At 45.9% G+C, this 26,357-nt stretch overlaps 1 protein-coding gene across 18 annotated transcripts in view; it reads right to left on the reverse strand.

Annotated features, from left to right (window-relative positions):
* PNPLA4 (patatin like domain 4, phospholipase and triacylglycerol lipase) overlaps nt 1–26,357 on the reverse strand; it is an 82,003-nt gene that overhangs the window by 20,751 nt on the left and 34,895 nt on the right. For 7 of the 18 annotated variants that reach the window (XR_014835994.1, XR_014835993.1, XR_014835990.1 and 4 more), the window contains one exon: nt 24,949–25,101. The exons of 2 other annotated variants lie outside the window; for them this stretch is intronic. Coding sequence is in view for 9 of the 16 variants with exons in the window: in XM_085008950.1 (XP_084865076.1) it covers nt 422–498; nt 19,096–19,192; nt 24,949–25,101 (327 nt within the window). In the remaining 7 variants the exon portion in view is untranslated. 18 annotated transcript variants of the gene reach the window in all.

Consider the following 26,357-nt stretch of genomic DNA (forward strand, 5'->3'; position numbering starts at 1 on the left):
CCTTGAATACAGGATAGAAATCAAAACAAATCTGCTTATGCTTTGAGTAGGTAAAACATGCTGTGATCTCATTTATAATATATTTAAACCTCTCCAAGTCATTAAGCGTTACATTAAATGGAATTTCATGGATTAGTGAAATTTGCAAACAATAAAAATCCTTCACGTTGGCCAGGGTTCCTCTCTCCTAATTGGTAGAGAGGAGAAATAAGTAAGAAACCTATCAGATATTGTAACTGCTTTGTAATGTATTAACTGAAGAAAACTCTCCAGAATCGAGGCATTTTGTCAATTGAGAAGGAAAAAGCAATGCACATCTTTAGACTGGTTGTCTGGCTCTGCTTACTCTTCCACGGGTTGGTCTGGGGATTGAAGTGATGATGGGTTCTCACTTGCGGGAAGCAATCAATGGTGAACAAGCTCAGACTTTAGAAGGAAAGGCAGTAATGAGGCCAGCTGCGGGACAGGCTACACTCAAGGAAGCCGAGGGGTGGAGCGCTGGAGAAAAATAAGGGCGTTATTATTATTAAGCCCAGTACACAGGGGTGTATGGGTGTGAGCGCTAAACTCAGTCCGAAGATAGACTTGGCAGAACTCGAGGCCAGAAGCAATAGTCCCAACTGCTATCTGAAATTGAGCATGTTTGTTTATGAGACTGGCATGAGTGTTGGGAATTAGGAAACAGCAAGCCGAAGTCAGAGATGGAAGTCACAGACAGGCGGCAGCTGTCCCTGGGGGTCCCAATAGCAGAGAAACCTGCCGTGGCTGGGAAGGGGGAGGGGGCAGGAAGTCACCCTTCCTGGTGCCACGGCTTAAACCTGCATGCAGATGGGTAGCCTTGGGGCCTGCATGAATCAGGGCTGTGAGGGGCTGATGGTGGAATGGTCTAAAGAACCTCATTTGAGGGAGTAGGGGGCATGCTTATGTTCTCTTAAGACTTCAGCAAGTTGTAATAGAGCCCGAAAGTGAGGAATGTCCAGCTGCAGTGTGCTTATTACTCCAGCCCCTGCGGGCGGGGCCCTCTCCCTCAAAGCTCATTGTGAGGTCAGACACACATGCACTGCTGCTGCTGTCAGGGGGGCCAAAGGGTAACTCTGTCCTGTTGTTCTGGAAGGAGGGGGAAAGGCAAGCAAGGAGGAAGAAAAGAAAGAGGGAGCTGAGGTGAGAATGTAACACAAGGCAAGAGTATACTTTGTATAAACATCTGAGCTCATTCATGGATTTTATGCCACTAAGGTTAAAAGTACAGATTGCCCAGGTGCAAATCCAAAGTGTGGGCAAAGTCATTTCCTGTAACAGTTTCATGGATTCCACTATGTCCTCAGGGTACAGAGCCCGCCCCGGTATTTTTCAGACAGTCACCCAGAATGGAAGCATGCTTCCGCTGCCTGTTGCCAATACTGCAGTTCCCGGAGCAGACAAAACACCATTGATGAGCTCCTACAGAATGCCACTTAGTAAGAGTCCTTTCCAGTCGCAAAGTGATGTCGGCTCTCGACAAATGTAAGGTATTCTGTCTTCTGTGAATACAGATGCCTTTAGCTGCACTTCGTGAGAACAATTCTTCCCCAAATATCCCCTCAAGACAGAACCTTCTGCCACCATATTTCATGGCTAAACAACCCAACAGGGAGTTTCCTCTCGCTGTGTCTCATCAGTTCCTACCTTTTCACTTGTTATAAGCCGCTTCCTCTCCCCTGGCTTCCCTGGCGAGGGCGTCACTTACGAATCTCCATTTCCTCTGCTGTGGACCACACGACCCTCAGTGACTTTCCTGCTCCCTCTCTCACTGGATCTCCCTGGAGGCTTGAACCTGGTTCTGTGCCCGTGTCCCAGCCGCTGCAGGCTTCTGACAGCTCCCCCACCCCCTGGTAGTTACCTGGCTCCTTTCCGCCTTGGGTTCTAACTGTCCCTTAGAGGTTCCTCCCAGGGACACGCCTTTGATAGATCCCGTGGCCGTGAACCTGGCTCTGGGAGGATGAGATACACCCCACCTCCTTATCCTCCGTCTCTGCATCTATGGGTCTGGTCCTTTCGCCCTGAGCCCGGCGCCTCCCCGCCTTTGAAAATCCTGACCCTTCCCATAATTCTGTCACCTCCATGGTGACACATCCCCAAAAGAGTGCTGAAATCTTTCTCCAGAAGCTCCCAACTGGGTTGTTTTCAGCAGGATCCCAGCAGCTCCCACCCTGCATTTGCACAAAACCAGATCCCTCCCATCTTGACCAGTTTCTAAGGATATGTTTGTTAGAGCGGGAAAGGGGCCGTGGGGCTTTGCAGCAGAAACACAGGCAGAGTCTGGAGTTGCTGGCCAGCAGGTGGCCAGGAGCACTGAGGGAAGGCTCAGGCTCCCCGGTGTTGGGGGGGTAGTAGGTTTTATTGGGGGCTTGTGGCTGAAGTAACCAGCAACAGGATCAGCATCAGGCGACTTGGGAGGGGGAGGAGAGGGGGAGAATGGTCCAAGATAGGGAGTGGGGTGAAGGAAATAACGGCAGAATGCAGTCAGGGCAGTCCTTGTTCTGGCAAGGTTGCTTCTCGGCTGAACAAGATAAGGGGGTCAGCGGTCTGAGCGGTTTCATCCAGCTCTAAGAGTGTTGTTGTTGGGGACAGCGTCCTTCCTCTTGTCCTCTGCTCTGGCCCAAAGCCACTTTCTCCACAGTGCCGAGGTTGGGGCGGCATCCGGAAGGTTTAGTTCTGCTTTGCATTTACCTTAGGTTCCACCTTAGATATCGCAGCATCTCTTAGGAGGCTCCGGACCTTGGCCTGCCCTGCCCCTTGGGTCTAAACCCAAAGGAGTAGGATGAGTATTGGTAATATTGTCTCAGTATTAGGAGTATTGTTTCTGAGTGAAAGCAACTTGAACACTTCAGCAGTCACCTGACTTCGCTGGGGTTTGGCTTTTCCCCAAAGTAACTGGTCTGGCCCTTCCACAGGGTCCCTGCCGCTCTTCGATGCTCTCAGGAAGTCTTTAAAAGATGAACTTGTCTAGATTTTTTTTTTTAAAGATGAATTTGTCTAGATTTTTTTTTTTTTTTAATTCTGTCGGGTGGGATTGATTTGCATGACTAGTAACGAGCATTACTAGAAAGGACATTCGCTGATTCCTCTGTGCTCCACCATGACTTTAATTCAGACCTTCTGAGCCAGTTCTGGAATCATCATCATCTCCCAGCTGTTTCCTTGTCTTTTCCTGTTCCTGCTCCATGACTTCAGATTGATCTTCCTGAAATATCACTGCGAAGCCTGCCTCCTCGCACCCTGAGGAATCGTCCCCGGCCTTCCACTGGCCCGGGAGGGATCATCTTGCGTGCCTCAGGCCAGCACCAGTTTACGTCCAGGGCCTACCCTCATCTTATCCCCCGAGATGCCTCACCCTGCATTTAAGAGCCGCTTCCGATAAATCAGCTAAGTTACCCGTTAGCCCGGCCCCTGCTTCCATGTATCTTTTCGGTCCTCTTTCTTCTGCCCAGAGAGGTCTTCTACTTCCTCTGTACCTCTTCATCAGCCAGGCTCAAAGCATTCTCTCCTTCCCACTCTCCCTCCCCCTCCCCTTCTCTCCCTCCCCCTCCCTCCCTCCTTCCCTGTGTCCCCTACCCCTCACCCCAGGAAAGTTCTCCCTGCTCTCTTTCCCCCAAACTTCTGTTGTCTTCTACATGCCAGCTGGGAGTCCAGAGTTCTCTGTAATCATCTCTTTGAGTGCTGAAGCTGTGCCCCACCACGGGCATACCTCTCTGCTCGCCCTGTTACACAGTGTGTTCCAGACAGAGTGAACCATCCTTAATTTGAAGCTCTTTTTTTTTAAAAAAAAAAATTCTAGCACATGAATGAATCTACGCATGCCTTTTTAGCAGTGAGGAGACTGTTAATGCATTCGGGTGTCACCCTTACAGGGGTTCATTTATCATTAACCTAAATAAGAGACAAACCAACCAGAGGCCTAAAAAATCCTTAGGAGGGGAATCAGGGATGAAAGGGAAGCCTAAGTAAAAGTGGCTTTTAGACTAGACTGTGGGGGAGAGGGTCAGATCCTGAGAGAAAGCAAACCGGTCTTCCACCTGTCTCCCTGTGTCTGCAGGAGGGAGACTGCTCAGACCCCAGTGCGGGGAGCTGAGAGCGTGGGTGTCAGCACACAAGTAGCACGGGCAGAGCGGAGACTGCAGACACACTGGAACTGCAGTCTCCTTCCTGCAAACACAAGGAAGTTTGTACTTGGTTGGTTGTCCTTTTTAAGGCTCCACAGAACTCTCCTGGGACCGTAGTGGGAAGCAGCAAAGCTTAACAACTGCAAGTCTTAAACTCAGGAAGACCAGAACATCTCACCACCTTAAAGACAGAAAGAGTATCATTGTCTCTCATTTACCATAAAGGACGCACTTGTTTTTTGCTTTTCGGGGCCACACTCGCAGCATGTGGAGGTTCCCAGGCATGGGGTCGAATCGGAGCTGCAGCTACTGGCCTATACCACATCTCTCTGCAGTGCCGAATCCTTAACCCACTGAGCAAGGCCAGGGATCGAACCTGTGTCCTCATGATGCCAGTCAGATGTGTTGGTGATTTCCTTGTTACTTTGGTTCCTCTAACTGTTTTAAGGCCTCCAACGGCCTTAATTTCGCATCCAGAAAGTATTCCTTGTGTTTATATGTCAAACTCGGGGATGTGTGGCTACCTCGGCATGTCATCCAGGGATAGCAAAGGTGTGAAAATGGAAAGTTCTATGAATTTTTACTTGCGTTTCTTCCTCTTCACATCTGACCTACACCTCCGATAAGATTTAAACTGAGCAGAGAAACTGGATTATCTTCTTGGACATGGCGTTGCTTTCCAATTCTGTATCTGCTCATGATTTCCTCTGTGCGTCATTAATTTTATTTTATTTTTTGTCTTTCTGTCATTTCTAGGGCTGCTTCTGTGGCCCATGGAGATTCCCAGGCTAGGGGTCTGATCAGAGCTGTAGCGGCTGGCCTACACCAGAGCCACGGCAATGCGGGATCCAAGCCACGTCTGCAACCTACACCACAGCTCACAGCAACGCCGATCCTTAACCCACTGAGCGAGGCCAGGGCTCGAACCCGCAACCTCATGGTTCCTAGTCGGATTCGTTAACCACTGAGCCGTGACGGGAACTCCTAGTGTGTTGTTAATTTTAGAAGAACCCTAAACGTGTATCAAATCGTTAGGCTGATTATTTAGATCATGTTGATGAGCAGTTCACGCACGTTGACAGGGTGTATTTGTATGTGAAAATATGACACCCACAGAGTGCCTTCTTTCTGGATGTCAGACGTGTTTTAGTGTTAGGTGCACAGCAGACGGACTGTGAGATGAACCAGTTCCATGAGAAACATCTGTTTACATGGAAATGTCACCACCTTAGCACGATTGTCTTGTGACTTTATGCCAGTTTTGGGAAACAAGCAAATTCTGTGTGATATAAAAAGTATTTTTATGCTCTCCCTTTTAGAAATACATCTCAGATTAGAAACATTAATTCAAATATCCCGTGGTGCGTATGGCTTTCGGTTATCCACACGCACTCTGTGATCACTGCAGACACTTCCCTTCCAGTTGGACTCCGCGTGGGTACAAAGCAATTCAATACGGTAGAATTTCACAAATCAGATTCATCGCGTACAAGCCCGGCAACTACTTGGCTCAAATACTGAGGACTAGGGTGTTAGCATCTCTCTCCTCCTCTCAATTACTAAGGCTCAGACAAAACTTGTGGGAAGATATGCATAAAATCTGTATCTCTGAATGGGAGGGTGTCTGGTGTATTTCAGGATGAATGGGCCTCGAAGAATCTCATCATCTCCGAAGGACTCCTGCCCATTTAAAGTTTAGAGTCCATCTTTGGAAAAACTAACGCCCAGTGCAAGTTCCAAACGTAGCTGCCAAAGCTGGACACGTGAAGAAGCATGGTCTCTGTGACGCCTTTCATGCAAAGAAGAGGATGGGAAGGAAGGGTGGAAAGCTTCTGGCTGGAGGCAGTCAGCTTCTGAGAGAGAGGATGGGTGGCAGCCCGAAGCCACGGCCAGGCCAGATGCCCGCCACCTGGGGATCACTTCTGAGAAGCATCTCTGGTGGACGGATGTGGAAAAAGGAAGAAGAAAGAGGCAGTGGGGGTCTTCGCCCAAGAGCCATCCATTTTAAAGCATGGAGGAGAGGTTTTCTTCACGATGGAACTCCGGGAAGAATGAAGACACCACCTCCCCACCTCCATCCTCACCAAGAAGCAAAGAAACGCACGATAAGGGATTCCAATAGAACTAAAGCTTAAACTAAAGTTCCAATAGAACTAAAGCTTAAACTAAAGTTCCAATAGAACTAAAGCTTAAACTAAAGTTCCAATAGAACTAAAGCTTAAAGGGGGAGCTTATGGATATGGACCCGATGGGTCTTTACCTGGCTAAAATCAACCCACCCGAAGATGGGTATCTTCTCTGTACGTAAAACAAGGTACACGTCTCACTTATTTTTCCCTTCCTGATCATCAAAATTTGAAGAGTGAAGGTGGGGAGAAAAAGGTTTTCTCAGTAACTGTTGAGAATGTGTTTTCTTAGAGCTGTCTTTAAAGGGCCATTTGCCTCAAGCCTCTCAGGCTCCATTGTGTGTTGCCTTTGAGCCAGGAATTCCACCTGCAGCGGCTAGGGAATGTCTGCAGTGTGCAGAGATCCAACACCATCTAGGGGTCATCACCTGACTGTCCATGTCCTCACACAAGGGCAACTGAACAGTAATAATGCAGAGTTCTCTTTTGGCACCATGAGCTAAGGATCCAGCATGGTCACTGCAGAGACACAGGTTCGATCCCTGGCCTGGGAATTTCCACATGCCGTGTATGCAGCCTAAGAAAAGTACTAATCAGATAATGATTTCTTTGCTATGCCATTGAATGGGGAGAACAGAAAGCTGCAGGAGAAAATATATTCTATAGGAAATAAGAACCTATTTTTGTACCAAAAAAATGATATACTTTTGTATGTCTATTTTTACACTGACAACATAATCCTATGCCAGATAATAATGAATATTCCTAATACATGGATGTAGGATATGACTTAACGGCTTTTTTTGTTTTTTAATATGCAGACACTTTTTTCTCCCAGTATGCCTATACCTCTTTGAAATAAAACAGCACATTTTCACCGGTTGCGCCAATGGGCTAGTAAGTTTTGCTGCCAGATGTGAAAGTTCTAAAACCATGCAGAGTCCATGTAGTAGCTGGCAGCTGCCTGTTGAAAATGTCTCGCTTGACAGCCTTGGGGTGTTTCCTGGTTTTTGTTTTTGTTTTTTTTTTTTGTTTGTTTTTTTTTTTTAAACAAGTCCTCTGACTTGTGTGGAGGAAGTAAACCTCCCTGAATCTAACATGTTGAATGTTGTCAGGCTCGGAAACGCCTCTTTCTTCCAAATAACCCCGAGGGAAAAATATTTCAGCCCAAGTAATAACAGCTTGGCAATGCTATGCATGTAGGAGAATGTAGAAATACGTGAAGGTTGTGCTCTGCAACATGTTGGGGAAATACGTTTGTGTATATTGTCGCAGATGATCTGGTGTCGAGAAAGGTGAAAGGATATGGAACATGTGCAGCAGGTGAACAGACCTTTAAATAAGAGGATTCATCAGAGTCCGAAGGTTATGTCCTTTATAAAACACCATCGCAAGCCGAAGACATTAGCAAGTCCAAAGCGAAGGGTAACACACACGTTAATAACTCTGTATAGTAATTCAGTACCTTGCATTACTCCGGCTTTGTAGCCTTCTCTAGGCATCCGTTTTCTACGTTTTCATAAGCCGTCAACAGAAGTTTGTTTCTTTCCCTTGTTCATGCCTGTTCTGCCATCAACAACTTTCCACTGATGGTTGTCGATTATCCAGAAGAACAAGATAATGGGAACTGAAATAAGGAAGGAAGGAGTGCCTCTCTTTATCCTAAACCTTCCATCTGTCTAACTATATTTATGGCATGTGAAACACGTGCTTTTATCTCTAAGGGACCAATCTGGTTCTAAAGTTGCAGCGGGGGATCGTCTGAGGGTGTTCGGATGCTATTTCTCGCGCAAGGCAGATGGCAATCAAGAGTGATTTCGTCGTCTTATTTTTACCACTATCCACGAATGTGGACCGGCTCATGGGAACAGAACTCGCAGTCCTTCATCCTCAATGGTGCAGGACGGCTTCGTATGTATGAATCAGGGGTAACGGTAAGCGCGTACCCATTGAAGGGAGAAACACCGAGAAGGATCATTGTTGCAAAATTGTTGCCAATGATAACAGACGTCAACACACAGGACTGAAGGGGGAAGGAGCTACAGCAGCAGCAATTTCCAAGAGCTGCACTGACCTCAACTTGCAGATGGCACCAGAGCTAGACCAAGTCAGAACAAGCAATGGGCACAGAAAGCCACTCTGTACAATGAAGGCGAATGGGTCCTCGACTCAGCTTCTCATGAATGGTACTGAGACGCTGAGATGTCCAGATTGAGTGGCCGTTTGGGACAAAGCTAGGGTTCCAGGATATAAAAGTGACCAACCATGCCAAGCGAGAGATGTGGACCCTTACGAAAGGACAGTCGTCCACTATAAAGGCAGGACCTCCTAATCAACTTGATTGGAAGGTGCAAACCACCTTCATGACCTAAGACCAGGAAGACACTGGTTCCGAGACCCAATCCTTCAAGCCAGGGCCGTTAGGAGGCTCTGCATCTTTCGGCTGTGTGGGATGAGCCAGACACTGGACAGGGGTACAGTCGGCAAGACTGAGGAAATCGAGGAAGACAACCCTAAAAATGGCTAAGAGGGAGTAAGACCATAGACAGGAAAGAAACCCCATTAAATTGATCACCACTTTAGGTCTGAGGAGCCGACGTGAACTCATCCAGTTTTGGTTTTTGGTTTTTTGTTTTTTTGGCAGTGTTCCCAGCATGCAGAAGTTCCCAGGCCAGGGACTGAACCCTCGCCACAGCAGTGACAATGCTGGATTCCTAACCCACTGAGCCACCAGGGAACTCCCTCAGTCCAATTTTCAGCACGTTTCATATTCTGTATTGTGTCTGCTTTACAGAGTGCTTAAAGCATTGAAGAAAATCAGATATATCAGACTGATGTGAACTAAATAATTAGGAAAGATCCATTAGATGTGCCATCAATGCTTAAATGCCTGTGGAACTCTAATTGGTTTCATTCATAAGCTTTTGCACTACTGGTTATATAAATACGGATATTTAGAAGCATGCTATGTAAGTAAATAAGGTGTCAGAGTAAAAACAGTGTTATTCTTCATGCACATAAATGTTCTGGTATTAAGGAATCTGTCAACATTAAAAAGGGCAGACGCATCAGTATTCCACACTGAGTATCGCTCGTCGAAATGTGTAAGATTAAAATTAAGCTCTAGACGTACCTGTTGGACATGGAGAAATGAAACTAAGGATACAAGGTCCTATGGAATAGGGTCAATAAGATCTTGTTGAGCAGGATTTCATCCCTAATTGAGAATTATGTGATCTAAAAATATTTACATAACAGGAAGCAAATAGGATCACTCCATGGAAGGACTTGTTGGCTAATAAAGAAGTCTTTTTTTTTTTAACTGTCTTCGGTCATTTTAGGGCCACACCTGTGAGATGTGGAGATAGATGCCCAGGCTAGTGGCCGAATCAGAACTGCAGCTGCCGGCCTACGCCACAGCCACAGCAATGCTGGATCTGAGCTGCATCTGCAACCCACCCCACAGCTCATGGCAATGCCGGATCTCTAACCCACTGAGCGAGGCCAAGGGTTGAACTGGTGTCCTCATGAATACAGGCTGGTTGGTTAACCACTTGAGCCACGGTGGAAACTCCTAAAGAACTCTTAACAGAGATTTTCTCCATTGCAAGGAAAGTAGGTGGCATAATTCAGCAACTGAAGGAAAAGACAAGCATTAAAAGCCAGGCGATGGTAAGTTAACACCTTAATCGTCCATCTGGATGGAAGATGGGAGCCCCTGGAGAAAGACCACCACAAACGAGGATTTCGGAGTGAGGGTAGGGATACAGCGATAAAAAGCACCCCCAAAACCACCAAGTTGCAGTATCCCGTTGGCAGATAGATGAATGGGGCTGGGGGTCAGAGGATGGGACAAATGGACCAGAGCTATGCCTGGAGCCTCATCAGCCCCTTGATCCATTAACCTGGGAAGAATGAATATGGGAGAGGCGGAGGGCTCCTGAGGTGACCTGAGATGCCCCACTGTGAGGAGGCTGTGCTCAAAGCAGCAGCCGACAGGACAGGACAGGACACTAAGAAGAATAGCCAGGGACAGAGGAGGACAACTTCTGGGGAGCACACGTGTTTGGGGACAGCATGTGGAATACTGCCTGGACACCAAGCTAGAGAAGCAATGAGAGTTCTCTGGTGGCTCAGCAGGTTAAGGAGCCGGTGTTGTCACTGCTGTGGTGTATGTAGGTTTTATCCGTGGTGCAGGGTTGATCCCTTGCCCAGGAACTTCCGCATGCCTTGGCCATTAACCTCCCCCCGCCCCCAGAAAAACAACCAAGTAGGGAAGCAATGAAAATGCCCTGTGTGTGTCTCTTTACACCTTTCTGCTTAGCAGGAGAAGTCCTGATGGAGGGACTGGACCACAGGCCAGACTAGGATGGAAGAGAGTTTACCGAAAGTCAGTCATGGAGGTGGTTCAGGTTTGTCTCTGGACATGAGTAAGAGATGTGGTGGTGTCTCCAGGTGGCTGGGGCCCCGGGGAACTTTTCATTTGGATATGGGAGATACTGGAGCCTGTTGGTGATGGAGGGTATGAAAGAGAAAGGGAGAGGCTGGTGATGGAGCGAGTGGGTAAACGATGGAAAGACGGGATGGGCCACGGGGGAAAAGGTGCGCACTTGGGGCCTTGAAACAACACACACACTTGGGGCTGTGAGACGGGGGAAGCAGTCTGTCCATTTACAGGAGTGCAGGAAAGGAAGATGGAGTGAGAACAGAAAGACTAAAAGACGGACGATCCGAGGGCACAGAATGCCCATCAGATGCATTGTTTTTACTCCCTGGTGTGGAAGGGGAGGTATAGGTGGGTTCGGGGAGAGGCTGGGGAAGCCTAGGATTTAAGCAGATGGGGAAAGGAACAAAACTATTCCTACAGTGGAGCAGCTAGAAGAGCGAATTCACCAGCAAACATGTTTACACATGAAAACTAATCTACCAGCATTTAAAACTACGGTTTCTGCAAAATGTGATTATAATAAAAAATAACATATAAACTATTTCATAAAGTCTTGGGTGTTTGTTAGCTTTTTCTTTTTGTTCTGGGGCCACACCCGTGGCACAGTTTCCAGGCTAGGGGTTGAATCAGCTGCAGCAGCTGGTCTACACCACAGCCACAGCCACTCAGGATCCGAGCTGCCTCTGCATCCTACACCACAGCTCACAACAACACCAGATCCTTAACCCACTGAGCAGGGCCAGGGATTGAACCCACAACCTCCATGGATACTAGCCGGGTTCTTAACCTGCTAAGCCACTCTCCTAAGGAAGAGGTTTTTTTTTTTTTTTTTTTTTAATTGTTATTATTGTTTCATAACGTCCTAAACTTGAAATTATAAAACAAACTGCTCATGTGATTTCTACCGCTGGCAACAGAAAGGCAACTATTGTCATTATTAATCATTAAAATAAGTTAACTGCAGAAACATCCTACTGCGTATTAATAGATGTTTTCCTCAAATGGTCATGGCATGTGGATATTCATTTTCTATTAACATCAAAAGTAAAGCCATTTTCTCTCATGAGTTTAGAAACGGGCTCACCATCGCTACAGTTCCATGCACAAAATTTTTTCTGGAATTTCCAATCAGGAAGCAAACAGCCTGGGGTACCCGTGTTCCCACCACAGTAGTCCCTTTGCATCCTAGAATCCCTTAACTCTACAGCCTTCCACTTTCCAGTTTCCCGTCGTCAGAGTCCTTACTCTCTGTTTGCAGATATTGGCTCTTTAATGTATTGGTTTCTTGTATTGGTTTCCTGCAATGGTTTGATCAATTGGTTTCACGAATAGTCACAATAAAGGATGGGGGCTAGCCTGGCAGGCACACATTTTTTTTTTTACGTAATGGTTCTACACTTAGACGCTTTGTGTTTTACTCTGCAATGAACGCCAACACCCAGCTCACGTTCTCTTTTTTACCAGAAAAACCCATTTGTGCTAACCCACATCTCACTTCTCGAAAACAGCCCCTTTCAGCCATTTTTTTGTTTTGTTTTTTTCTTTTTAGGGCCGCACCTGCGGCATACGGAACCTCCTGGGCCAAGGGTCAAATCAGAGCTGCATTCTTACACCACGGCAACACCATATCTAGCTGCCTCTGTGACCTACATGTAGCAGTTTGCGGCAAGGCTGGATCCTTAACCCACTGAGCAAGGTAGGGGATTGAGCGATCGCACATCCTCCTGGATACTGGTTGGGTTCTTACCCCCCTGACCACCACAGGAGCTCTCCTTTTCAGTCTTGACCAGTGCTTTTGACTGGACGCTTGCTCAGTAATTGCACACTTGAGGTTTTCTCTTCCTTTCCTCCATCCACCGGCTCTCCCTTATTTGCTAGCCAAGACGCTAAGCACTTTTTCCCCCATCTCCCTCCTGTCCCCAATGGGAAATTATATCTACGGTCACATCTTTCAAGTCAGCTGGCCTCTCTCCACCTCTGTAAAAGCAAACATCTTGGAAAGAACCTATCTCTAAAACACGGCAACGTTGCCTGTACCGTCTACTCCTTACTTACCCTCCCAGGAGAATTGCTTCTCAAGGCTCACTCCCTTGGGAATGAAGTTAAAATGCAAGCTCTATTCATGAGGTGGAGAGGAAGCCTAAGATTCTCTGTTTCTAACAAGCTCCCAAAGTGATGCCCTGGTGATGGTTCAGGGACCACAATTTGAAATGCAAGGACCTAAGGCATCATCACTCAAAAACATATCAGGTTTTTTGGAAAACCGTCCCTTCAAAACAAGAACTAGAACCTTGTCATCCTATTTACAGCTATTTTCACTCTTCACCTCAGAGCTATGTTCCCTAAGCTCATTCCTCTACAAACCAGCTCTCACAAGTAGTCTGTCCCTCTGGTGTCATGTCACCAGTGACTTGCTCATCTGTGATTTAACTGGCTTTCTCTGCTGCATTCAACACAGTTGACTTCTTATATAATAAACGGACAATTCTGCCTTCCCAGGAGGAAAAGGTTCTTTTAATAGCATGACTGTGCGAACACCGATTTTATTCTTTAGAACAAGCCAGTAATAGAAACATTTCAGTACATCTCTCTCTCCACAATGGTTGAGCCTCAGGCCAAACAGATGAATGTGGCCTCTAAGCCTGAAGTGTCAGAATATCCACCGCCAAAGCCCAAGGATGACCCAGTCACACTCCATCAGAGTTTCCTCTGACTCTTCTATTAAGTCTATTAAAGAAATAGCCTCCCTATGATAAAATACAAGTTTTGCTGAGAGAGCAGCCACCTTACTCTGCATCCAGGGAGAAGCATACTAAGCTGGCTATCTGGTGACTTCGTTTGGGCAGCTGTGGGTTTCAGACGGACCCTGGTTTGTATGCCAAGGTCCCAGCAATGCCTTCCTCTCTCTTTGGCCGGAGGTCATTTGAGTTGGGGTTCTTCCATGTGCAATGAAAACTTGTGACAGATTGTATAATGATAAATAAAATTGAATAGACTTGTGGTTGCCCAGGGGGAGGGAGTGGGATGGATTGGGAGCTTGGGGTTCACAGATGCAGACAATTGCCTTCGGAATGGATGAGCAATGCGATCCTGCTGTGTCGCACTGGGAACTATGTCTAGTCCCTTATGATGGAGCCTGATAATGTGCGAAAATAGAATGCATACATGTATGTGTAACTGGGTCACCTTGCTGTACAGCAGAAAATTGACAGAACACTGTAAACCAGCTATGATGGTAAAAAAAAATCATTGTACCAGTTAAAAATAAATACTTGTGACAACTGTTCCCAAAAGGATCTCTTTACCTGCCTTCTCTTAAATGAGAGACATCTCCAGTTTTTCCTTAGGAAAACGGACAAGAGACAGTAAGGAATTACTTAGCTTTTCTCAGCTGTTGTGGAGTACTGAGTCTGCCAGAGGAACATCACCATACGTTCACCACAGTTTGAAAACACAAACACTGAGGGTGTGATTGACGTTGGTAAAATGCGTGGCTTTAGGCAAAAGGCTGGACACCACACAGGAGGTAATCTTCCCACTCCAGAAATATTAAATGTCATCGCCTAAGAGGCAAATGCGTAGTTTTCACATGGGTCTTGCAGGTTTTTCCAGAGGGTATGCATCTGTTTTGCTATTGAATGTACGGTTCCACTTTTAAAATTTGGATGGTATAAAAGTACTATTAATTTTCATATAGTATCATAGCATTTTTAAATGAATTCTTTAACTTAACAATACTTTTTAAATTGATGATCTAGGCAGAGAATCATTTTTAGGCGTAGAATAATCCACTGATTCCTCAAGGTTTGAGCATCTGTAGCATGTTTTGTCATATGCCTAATGCTGCACACAAACTTATAAATGATAATGGTTTTGCTCTTTTTTCCACACATCGTCAGAGCTGCAGCTCCGATTCGACCCCTAGCCTGGAGACTTCCATATGCCATGGGTGTGGCCCTAAAAAGCACACACGCAAAAATAATAAGTAAAGGAAATTAAAAGCTGATTTAAAGAAATGGAAAGCTACCACTTGATCAGAAGAATATTGTTAAAATGGCCATCCTACCCAAAGCAATCTACAAATTTAATATGATCCATATCAAATTATCCATGACATTTTTCACAGAACTAGAGTAACTCTAAAATTTGGAACCATAAAAGGATCAGAATTGCCAAAGCAATCCTGAGGAAAAAGAACTAAGCCGGAGGCATAACCTTTCAGATGCAGACAATACTACCAAGGTACAATCATCAAAACAGCTTGATATCAGCACAGATATGTGTATCAATGGAACAGAATAAAGAGCCCATAAGTAAACCTATGCACTTATGGTCAATGCATCTTCGACAAAGGAGGCAAGAATATACAATGGGGAAACGACAGTCTCTTCAGCAAGTGGCGCTGGCAAAGTTGGATGGTCACATTCAAATCAATAAAGTCACAACACACCCTCACATCATAAACAAAAGTCAACCCAAAATGGCTTAAAGACTTAAGAGAGATGACATGGTAAAACTCCTAGAAGAGAACACAGGCAAAATATTCTCTGACGTAAACTGTAGAGTGCATTCTTAGGTCAGGTCCCCAAGGCAATAGAAATAAAAGCAAAAACCCTTGAGTATTTAAGCAAATGGGACCATTAACAACAAAAAGACAACCAATGGACTGGGGGAAGATAGCAGCAAATGATGCAACTGACAAAGGCTCAATTTCCAAAATAAACAGCTCATACAACTTAATAACAATAAAAGCAAACAAACCAATGGAAAAATAGGCAGAAGACCTAAATAGACATGTCTGCAAAGAAGACATGCAGAAGGCCAACAGGCGCATGAAAAATGCTTATCACCACTCATTATTAGATAAATGCAAACAAAACTATAATGAGGAGTTTCCACTGTGGTTCAGCAGGTTAAGTGCCTGACACAGTCTCCGTGAGAATGCGGGTTTAATCCCTGGCCTTGCTCCGTGGGTTAAGGATCCAGCATTTCGGTATTTCTTTTTGCCAGTATTTAAAAATATTGTACAATTACATAAAAGACCAATTTCAAAAAGAAATCTGCTTTGATAAAACAAGATGAACAAAAAGGGTGCGGGCAAGCCATGACAGGAGAGATGTACAAATAAGGATGCCCCTGTCTCTGACCTAAGCACTTAGAACATTTCTGATCACCCACACAAAATAACAAGGAGGCGTGTGTATTACTAATATTCTTCATGCTTTTGCATTCTGTGTGCCAAAAGCTAATCAAGCTCACCCAAGAGGAAGAGGATCCAAAGCATATCTCTCACAGGAGCACCACCACAGCCAACAGACACAGCAAGAGGACCGCATAGCACTGTCTCTGAGAAGATCTACAGAAAGCCCACTGCATATGGTAGGCAGGTGTTCTGCCCATCAAAGCCACTGAAGCTGGGCCACACAATGACAACATACAGTATTCTCCTGCAAGTGGCAATAAAACACCTGGAAGACATGGCCTAGGAAGGTCCCAGGGGGGAGAACCTGTGATGTTGATCTCGAGACCCTTTGAGACTGTTTGTCTACAGCATGATATTCTGTTTGTTTTTTTGTAATTTAAGACTATCTGCATTTTCTAAACCTCGGATATTTGGTCATCTACTTGCTACCATCTGCAATCTTTCCCAGTAAAACAAGGACCTCCTCTGTTTGTTCACGCTCACATTTTAACCCTCTAGCACAGATGGCGGCCCATACTAAATTCTCCATCCGTATGGACGGAATAGACCTGAAAGCCAGAGATAAAACATCTTCTCCCTGGTCCTTCTAATGCATGTAAATAGCTTGCAAATCACTGGTATCTTGAAGTGTATATTAAAACTACACTGGTGCCATTTCAATCTTCCCGGTAATAGCCAATACTTAAATGACACTGTTAAAATAATAAGGATGTCAACCAATGATTTATTGCCTCTGAGCAAATGGGATAGATCAGTATAAGACTTCAATTACAGAAAGATTTTTAAACAAAGCATTTCACCACACTGCATGTGGCATTGTTTCTAACTCCATATGCATTGATTTTTAATGGCAAGTTGATTATAATTTACTGACAAGGAGGCAATATATGGAGGCATTGCCAAATGTAAAAACTAATACAGTATATAGTGTTTGTATATACAGTAACAAATGAGAACGGACTCATCTGTAATTTTTTTTTTTTTTTTTTGGCCACACTCCTGGCACGTGGAATTGTCCAGGCCAGGGATCGAACCCACATTGCTGATGCAACCTATACCAGAGTTCCAGCAGTGCCAGATCCTTAACCTGCTGTGCCATAAGGGATTATTTTCATACAAAAATTGTATTAACTTGGAATACGGAATTGTTCAAGAGAGAATATAGGCGTTCCTGTGCTGGCTCAACGGAAACAAAGCTGACTATCATCCATGAGGACACACGTTTGATCCTTAACCCCCAATCAGTGGGTTAAGGATCTAGTGTTGCCATGAGCTGTGGTGTAGGCTGCAGACATGGCTCGGATCTGCTGTTGCTGTGGCTGTGGTGTAGGCTGGCAGCTCTAGCTCTGATTCGAACCCTGGCCTGAGAACTTCCACATGCTGCAGGGGCAGCCCTAAAAAGCAAAAATAAAATAAAAATTACTTTGAGGTATATAATTAACCTATAAAAGACATTATATTCACTGCTTCAGTAAATTTTTTTTTTGTCTTTTTGTCTTTTTGCCATTTCTTGGCCCGCTCCCGTGGCATATGGAGGTTCCCAGGCTAGGGGTCTAATCGGAGCTGCAGCTGCCAGCTTACGCCAGAGCCACAGCAACACGCGATCCGAGCCGCGTCTGCGACCCACACCACAGCTTAAGGCAACGCTGGATGGTTAACCCACTGAGCAAGGCCAGGGATCGAACCCGCAACCTCATGGTTCCTAGTCGGATTCGTTCACCACTGCACCACGACGGGAACTCCATCAGTAAATTTTTATCAATGAAATATACACAAACTAAGGAATTTTTATTTACAGCTGTCTTCAGCACAGAGTAATATATTAATAGAAAACTTGGTTTTTGGAGTGGAAGTTATTTCTGTACAATGTTCTATAGCCATAAAATTAGATAAAATATATTTAAGAACTTAAGCTGAGAGGAGAAATAAAAAGGAAATTATTTCAAATTTAGTACTGATTATTCTACCATGCCATATGTGAAGGGTGATTTTTTTTTTTAAATAAAGGCATTTTAAACACAAATTGAGAACCTTAGTGACTGATGTTCTAAAATTGGCTTAGAAGAGTGTTTTCAAACTGTAGATCTTCACTCATTAGTGACTGTGAAATCCTTTAAATGTATCATGATACTATTTTTTAATAAAAGGCAATTGAAACATCAAAGGCATTACATATGCATATCTTATGAAAATTAATTTGAAGTTTTAAATTCACACCTACATTTGTATATGTGAAATACATGCATATAGGAACTGGATCACCATATATACTTTATGTAGGTCATATTCAAGAAAATTTGGATATCTGTGACGAAAATGGTTTAACAGGCATCACGAGATATAGCTGGTTATAATGGGCCACCCAAAAAGCTTACTTGGTTGGAAAACAAGTTTTCAGGTAGTAAAACCAGAAAACTCGTGCCATCTCATTCGTGTATGCAGATCTGTATGCGAGGCGGAGGTGTGCAACACTGCTAAGAGGCTCACAACAAAGCTGATCGTGCAACACGAGGAATGATGACAGGGCAGGCTGTACAATCTCCTTCTGCTTCAGAGTGTTGGAAATAGCATGTTCAAACGATGCTTCTCAAACGGCACATCACTTCCAATGAAGCACCAGACCCCTCATTTGGGGACAATTTGGGTCTCTGTGTCTGTAATGGACAACCTCTCGGAAATCCTTTTGTGTTTATACAAAAGGTTTTAGAAAGGGAGAGAACCTAATTGAACCAAGTGCAGGGGTGCCTCCCTTCCCAGGGATCTATCCTGTGAAAATGGATTGTGATGATCATTATACAACTACAGATGTGATAAAAAATAAGTAAATAAAAAATAAGAAAATAAAAGTAAAAAAAGAAAGTAAAAAATAATAATAATAAAAAGAAATTAAGAGAAGGACTTCCTGTTGCGGCTCCATAGGTTATCAACCCGAAGTAGTATCCATGAGGATGCAGGTTTGATCCCTGGCCTCCCTCAGTGGGTTAAGGAACCAGCGTTGCCGTGAGCTGTGGTGTAGGTGGCAGGCACGGCGTGGATCCTAGATGCCTGTGGCTGTGGTGTAGGCCAGCAGCTCTGATTCAACCTCTGCCCTGGGAACTCCCACATGCTGCAGGTGAGACCCTCAAAAGCACACACACACACAAAAAGAAATTAAGAGAAGTATGTTTAAGACCTCACCTGCGTTTTCCCTAGTTGCTGGACAGGAACTGATGTATTTCAGCTCTATGGATGACAGCTCCCTGGGCCACAAAAAGCAGACACTGACCGGCTGTGTCTAAGATCACAGAGAAGGTAGTCAGGACACGGTCTGGTGGCTCCCACAATCATTGGCAACAGAGCACGCGTTTCTGAGTGAGGCCAAGGGTTGACCATCTTGCATAAGCTTGGGCACCCCAGTCTCCTGGTCGTGTCCTGTGCTGCATGACACCCACCCGTGGCTGTCACAGTTCCTAAGACCAGGTCCCCTCACCCCTTCTCCATTCCACACCCTCTCTGCTCTCAGCTGCACCTCAACTGATCATCGCCCTTCTCCACCGGAACGACCCACACCTTGCGTCCTGAGTCAGCTCCTGCTTCGGACTGAGAAGCCCTTGCTTCTGCCCCAGAAGCTCACCATCACTTTCCATCCAGTGTCCACTAGCGATGGCCGCAGAGAGGACAACCAGGGGACGGATCTGGCTTTCGTCTGCCTCCCTGCCTCCCTGTACACCCACAAATCCATCTCCCTTTGAGCTGCAGGCTGAAGGTGGGTCCCCTCACCGCCCCCCGCCAGGTCCGCATGTGGAGATCCTCATGCCTAACGTGATGCTAACAGGAAGTGGGGCCTCTGGGGGGTGGCGAGATCATGAGCGTGGGGCCCTCGTGAATGAGATCAGCGTCCTTGTGAGGACTCCGGAACGTCTTCCCACCCCTTCCTCCGCATGCAGACGCGGAGGGAAGCAAGCCCTCAGCAGAGCTGGCTCTGCCATTGCCTTGACCTTGGACTTGCGAGGGCAGGGAGGCCAGTCCCTAGGGCAGGTTTATCAGCCAGCCAGTCTGCGGTATTGTGAGAGAGCAGCAGGGATGGACCGAGATGGCCTGACAGGCATGACGCTATCGTCCACCCACTACCATGACTGCGCAGCCCGTGCAAGGAGCCACGGGAGTGGCAGGGAGATGGAGCCCTTGCCTTGTCCGTGCTTTCAACAGACCCTCTCTACCTAATTTTGGGGCTAGCTGGCCGTGCTGCGATTATGACCTGTACAGGAATGCATCTTCAGAAATGCTTTCTAAAAAAAAAAAAAAAGAAATGCTTTCTATAGCCAGGAAACCCTGACTCATATTGCGGCCCCTCATTAACTCAGTCGAGAGCGGGGGTGGGGGGGGGGGGGGATACCCTGAGGGGCAGATATGAGGAACACGTAAATAGGTGTATGAGCATTCAGTCAGCAACGCTTCGAGGTGTGTCAGCAGAGGCAAAATTAAGTGCAGAGTGGAGCAATTACATGGTGAATGCAGCCCAACTCAACTGTCAATCTGCAAATAGTAACTATTATAAGAGGACTAGCGTATAAAATTATAATGAAATGTAGTATGATGTAATAGCAATTATTATTATTATGAAAATGTATTCACTTTTCCTGATCTGCAGTAGTCATTTTTGTCTCCTGCTTTATGTGGATAATTACTTCAAATTTCACTTTTATTTGGCCACAGAGTAGACATAACTTAGGCAAGAAAATCCTCAAAACCCTGAGCTTCCCTAGTTATCCATTCTTCCCCTGTAAAAGTAATGGCCTAGATCAAAAAACATGCCTATGGAGTTCCCGTCGTGGCGCAGTGGTTAACGAATCCGATTAGGAACCATGAGGTTGCGGGTTCGGTCCCTGCCCTTGCTCGGTGGGTTAACGATCCGGCATTGCCATGAGCTGTGGTGTAGGTTGCAGACGCGGCTCGGATCCAGCGTTGCTGTGGCTCTGGCGTAGGCCGGTGGCTACAGCTCCCATTCAACCCCTAGCCTGGGAACCTCCACATGCCGTGGGAGTGGCCCAAGAAATAGCAACAACAACAACAAAGACAAAAGACAAAAACAAACAAACAAAAAAAGTCTATGATTAATATATGTAATTAATTACATGTATCTGTTTTAATCATCAGAAAAAAATTTAAAGCAGCATAAATGAGATCTGTCCATTTTAACTGCCCATGTCTTTTTGGAATCATAATTCATTGCCCAGAGCCTCACAGCTCTTTCTCTGCAAACTTCTGGTATACACACAATATGCCCCATATTCTGAAACCAGAATGGAAGAGTTTTTACTATACTGTTTGATCCTTTAATGCATTATTTAACTTCAAAACCAAATCTATTTTCCTTAATTGTCAGTGGAAGCCGTGGGGGGGGGTTGTTACCATAGTTACAAAGTAAAGCCTGTTATTGAAAAGAAGAAAAGACTAATGAAATTTTCAATGACAGATTCAAAGATATTAGGAAATTGCGCCAACAGGGAACTGGGAGCTTATCAAGCTGTCAATCACAGTAATTACCGTGCACACATATCAGGATCTGGGTCAGAAAGTCTCCAGAGTTTCCAGATACCAGTTCTATGGTGCGTCGAAATGCTGATCCCAGTGACAAGGCCAGCCTGTCGGCAGCGCCCATTTCCGTGAGGAGAGCCGCGCACTGAACCGCCACAGAGCACGCACGGTGACCTGCCTCCGGTGGCACAGCACACCTGGAGGACATATTCTATTGCCACATCGCCCTCATTAGAAAGCTGCTGCGCCGCAGACCGATGTTTAAAAAACCCTACAGGATCTTTCAAGTCAAGTACCAGCCACTAACATAGTCAAAGACATATACAGTAGGTGCAAACTACTTGTAAAACATCTACCATATTGAGATGTGGTTTTGCTAGCTAGGTCAAGGTGTCAAGAAATGACTTATTGAAATATTCAGATTATCCACAAAAATGACCAACAGGAAGGGGAAAAATCTAGGGAACAAACAGATATAAGAATGAATTGAGAATCCATCCATCCAGGAGTTCCTGTCGTGGCTCAGTCGAAATGAATCTGATTAGCATCCATGAGGAGGCAGGTTTGATCCCTGGCCTTGCTCAGTGGGTTAAGGATCTGGCGTTGCTATGGCGTAGGTCACAGACAGGGCTCTGATCTGGCATGGCTGTGGCTGTGGGGTAGGCCAGCGGCTATAGCTCTGATTCGACCCCGAGCCTGGGAACCTCCATATGCCACATGTGTGGCCCTAAAAAGAATCCATCCACTACAAGTCACGTATTAAAACAGCGTATTAGGATTTAAGTACATATTTGCTGGAGTAGGAAAAGATCTGTATCTTCAAGCAACATCCGTACTCTCTGTGAGTCTAGCATAACTTGTAAGAAATGAGGCAGCCATCGGTGTTTGCGTGCTGAAAGTTGTGAATTTGGGGGTTTTAAGTACCATAAAATGGATTGAAAGAAGGGCTTCAAAGGGTAGAAAGAGAAATGCACAACAATTAACGACGCGCAATTAAGCGAGTATGTGTCTCGCTGCTCCTTGCTAATTCAGAGGCCATGCTTGGCAAAGCCCCATAAAAACAGACTGAAGATGGAAGACGGTACATGAGTTAGTACCAACCCACACACCAGCCCTCAAGTGACAGGACCACTCAGAGAATCGAAGAGCTGAGGTCAGCATCGCAGGATTTTCCAGTAAGGAAGGAACGCTGATTCTGGACTGAATGCTTATTTGCCAGGCCACTGGGCGGACTTGGTTGTGCTTGTAGTATTTCATCCATCTACATTCCTAGAGTGGCTCTGTCTAGTACACAGACGAACAGATGAGCCTTTTGTGAAGGACGGCCTTGAAGGAGGAGGGAGGGAGAGAGACCAGGTGGAGAGACAGAGCTCGGGAGACGGGACTGGATATGAATGGCAGCCAGATTCAGATATCACGTTCGTATGGATGACAGCCATCCAGTTTCAGAGCAGGCACGCATCCAAAGAGCCTGACCATTACCTGAGCGAGTGGGCGGGGCTGTGAGGGAGGAAACGGTAAGGAAACCACACCGGAGCTTCTGGGAACCTCTGCTCTGCGCTCCTACCACCTCTCCAGGGGCCTCTGCACACCCCTAGGAAAGCAAGGCTTTGGTCTCCCACCCCTGGTTAAAGCCTTTCCTGATGCCAGCTCTTCCCCAAACCCTGTCTCTCATATCCCAGAGGGACTGAGGACCCGCCGGGTTCAGCCTGAGAGCACAGTTCCTTCTGTTCTGGAGCTACGGGACACTGCTACCTCCTAGAAACACCCAGCCTTCACAGCGTGAAGGATAACGCCACGTTCCCTATGCAGAGAATGTGTCCATCAAAGCCGTCTATTTTCAGCGTTCCATGGTTTCCCCCAAGAGCCTACCCTCTCTTACATTCCCAACGGGCTTTCAAAAGGACATGACAGTTCTATTTTTTGTTTTAGGGCCACACCCATGGCATATGAAGGTTCCCAGGCTAGGGGTCAAATCAGAGCTGTAGCCGCCGGCCTACACCACAGCCACAGCAACAGCGAATCCGCACCCCATCTGCGACCTACGCCACTGCCCATGGCCAGGACCCTAACCCACCGAGCGAGGCCAGAGATGGAACCTGCATCCTCATGGATGCTAGTCAGATTCATTTCCTCTGAGCCATGATGGGAACTCCACGACAGTCCTTTTTAAAACATTCCTTGTTGGGAGTTCCCGTCGTGGCACAGTGGTTAACGATTCCGACTAGTAACCATGAGGTTGCGGGTTCGGTCCCTGCCCTTGCTCAGTGGGGTAAGGATCCGGCATTGCCGTGAGCTGTGGTGTAGGTTGCAGACGTGGCTCGGATTCCATGTTGCTGTGGCTCTGGTGTAGGCCAGTGGCTACAGCTCCGATTCAACCCCTAGCCTGGGAACCTCCATATGCCGCGGGAGCGGCCCAAAGAAAAACAAAAAGACAAAAAATAAAATAAAATAAAACATTCCTTGTCACCCAAATGTGCCCTTTTTAATGACAAATTCTCACAAGATGCCTCTTATTTCCTCATACCAAGTCATGATTTAAATAGTAAAAATTAAAAACCTTAGAAAAACTAAAACAGAGAATTAAGATAGGCTTTTAAAAGGAATTTAATTAGAAACCTCCATCAAGGATTGTGTCAAGTGTATTCCACGTAATAAACATTTACGCATTCTGCTCAAACCAGCTTTCTTTAAGTAAAAACTTGACGGCGTCATCAAAACCACGCTGATACAGGGATTCCATTATCCTCTTGTTTGGTGGGAAAAGGGCTTGGTGAAGCCTCACTAAGTTTGCCATGGACAACTAGGACAGAAAGACAAACTGGAGCTGAAAGGTATCACAGTACAGGTAAACGTGTGCTGTTTCTGTCATTTGAGCTTTCTTCTCATCACAGATATGAGAGATTTTTTTCAAACATCAGCAGCCAAAAAAATGAAAAGTTCCACTCCAACACAGAGACTGCATGAGGGTCTCTCAGCCTTGGTGCTACTGACATTTTGGGCCAGATGCTTCTTTGTGGTGCTATCTGGAGGGCATCCCAGATGTGACCTCCCAAAAGTCTCCAGACATCACCCAGTGTCTCCTGCGTGTAATATCACCTCCTGTTGACAGCTATTAGACTAGATTAGGGAAAGCAACAGCTTCATGTAAATTATTCTGTTCGGTCCCTCACTTTTTCTCGGATATTTTTACATCTTAATGACCGCCTTCTCTTCACGCAACTACATGATCTAATTTAAAGCTGTACTGAAATCCTGCCAAGTTTATTGACCTGAAAAATCCGTGAAGGAATGCAAACTATTTCACAAACAGACAGTTAATAAATAGTCAAAGGATGGCACGATTACAGCCCCCAGGTCCCAGGGGCTATCTGCACGAGACATGCTGACAAGTACTAAGAATGTTTTGTGCCATTTGCACATACCACTATCAATGAGTTGCCCATTTTGGAAGCATGTGGAATGTTCTGGCCGAGGAGGAGCCTTCGAATGTCAGTGAACGTCATCACTCACCAGTATGTGCTGGTTGGCGATGCCGACATAGAGACCCAGCTGCCCTTTGTCCTGTGGGGAGATGTCCAGTCGCCCGCTGAATGGTGAGATGGTCACTGTCCGGCCGCCAGGCAGGATGGGCAGGCTGTCGGTGAAGCCACCGTCTATCCATTTCTGTGGAAAGACACGCCCCTTGTTGACACACCACCCACATGAAGAAAATGAGCCTGGATTTCTCGATAGGACTCTGCTTCCAACAACTCATGCCATGGAGACTGATTTCCTAAGTCACTATTTAGGGGGTCAGTTTGGGATTTGTTTGGGAAGCAAAGCACATCTTTCTATGCCTATCACTGACCCATAAGAACACTGGACAGAATCAGGAAATGCTTCCAGTTGGTGAAGAGCTTTATGGAGACTGTTTTACTTAAGAGGGACCTGCATTTCTACTGATTACAGTGCGTGCAGAAGAAGCCAAGTGTCATTAGCTCGGGATGCATCACCTCATCAGAGTGGAAAGCCAAGTTTACTCTTGCCACGGGACCAACCATGCCCTACCACAGGCGCTGCCGTTTTTATCCCAAGACCTGGAATTCAGCACTTTCTGCACCCAACTTAAAACAACCAGAAACCGTTCTATTTCCAAAGCAGCTCCCTTCAAGCCACGAAACACGAGAGGTGCTACATCGAGATGAGATTCCGTGCTTTGAGACCCAAGGCCAAAGCAGAGGGAGGGACAGAGCAGGCCAGAAAAGCTTCTAAAGGCTTCTGCTCCTGGCTCTTGGGGGCTGAGGAAACATCAAGACAATAAACCTTGTGCCGTTTCCAGGCAGAAGAGTTTCAATCTGTCCTAGAACCTATGTTGTCGCGTCATCCGCTCTAACAAACAGGGCAATACACAAAACTAAAGCTCAACCCCTCCAGTTATACCTGCCTTGGAAATATCCTGCAGCTGAGATGCACAAGGGCAAAAGAAGACTGGGAATTGTGGAGAACCCCTCACAAAAGTGTCTTTTGCGGAGGAAGCAAGGAGGTGCGCTAAGGAGTGGGACACAGCTTAGCATACAGTATCTCTAATGCTGTTAAAAACCATGCATTCATCTTTGTCGTTTCTTTATTAAACACAGGGAAGAACCCCAAAGAGCTGTATCTTTGTTGTCGCATGTTTTATCTTGATTTCTAAGGCTGGTACTGCAGTGTTTACAAAGGCCTCAGCCAGCCACCAACTCCAGCCAGAGGGAACAAAAATAAGCAAAGAAAAGGTGACCATGTGTCTCTTTTGAGGGTGCTGCTTTTTGGAGGAGGAGAAAGAGCCTACAAAGATTTGATTAAAATTAACCTGACCTGGATAGAGAAAAGAGAACACATATTGCAGAATTATGGATATTAAATGGACAAAGTCACATGTTTACGTATAATATGTATGTGGG

This window comes from Sus scrofa, chromosome Y (assembly GCF_054392235.1).
Source record: "Sus scrofa isolate SSC_HxYL_T2T_F1_AM1 chromosome Y, Sscrofa_HxYL_maternal_Yorkshire_Landrace_v2.0, whole genome shotgun sequence".
NCBI classification, from domain to species: domain Eukaryota; kingdom Metazoa; phylum Chordata; class Mammalia; order Artiodactyla; family Suidae; genus Sus; species Sus scrofa.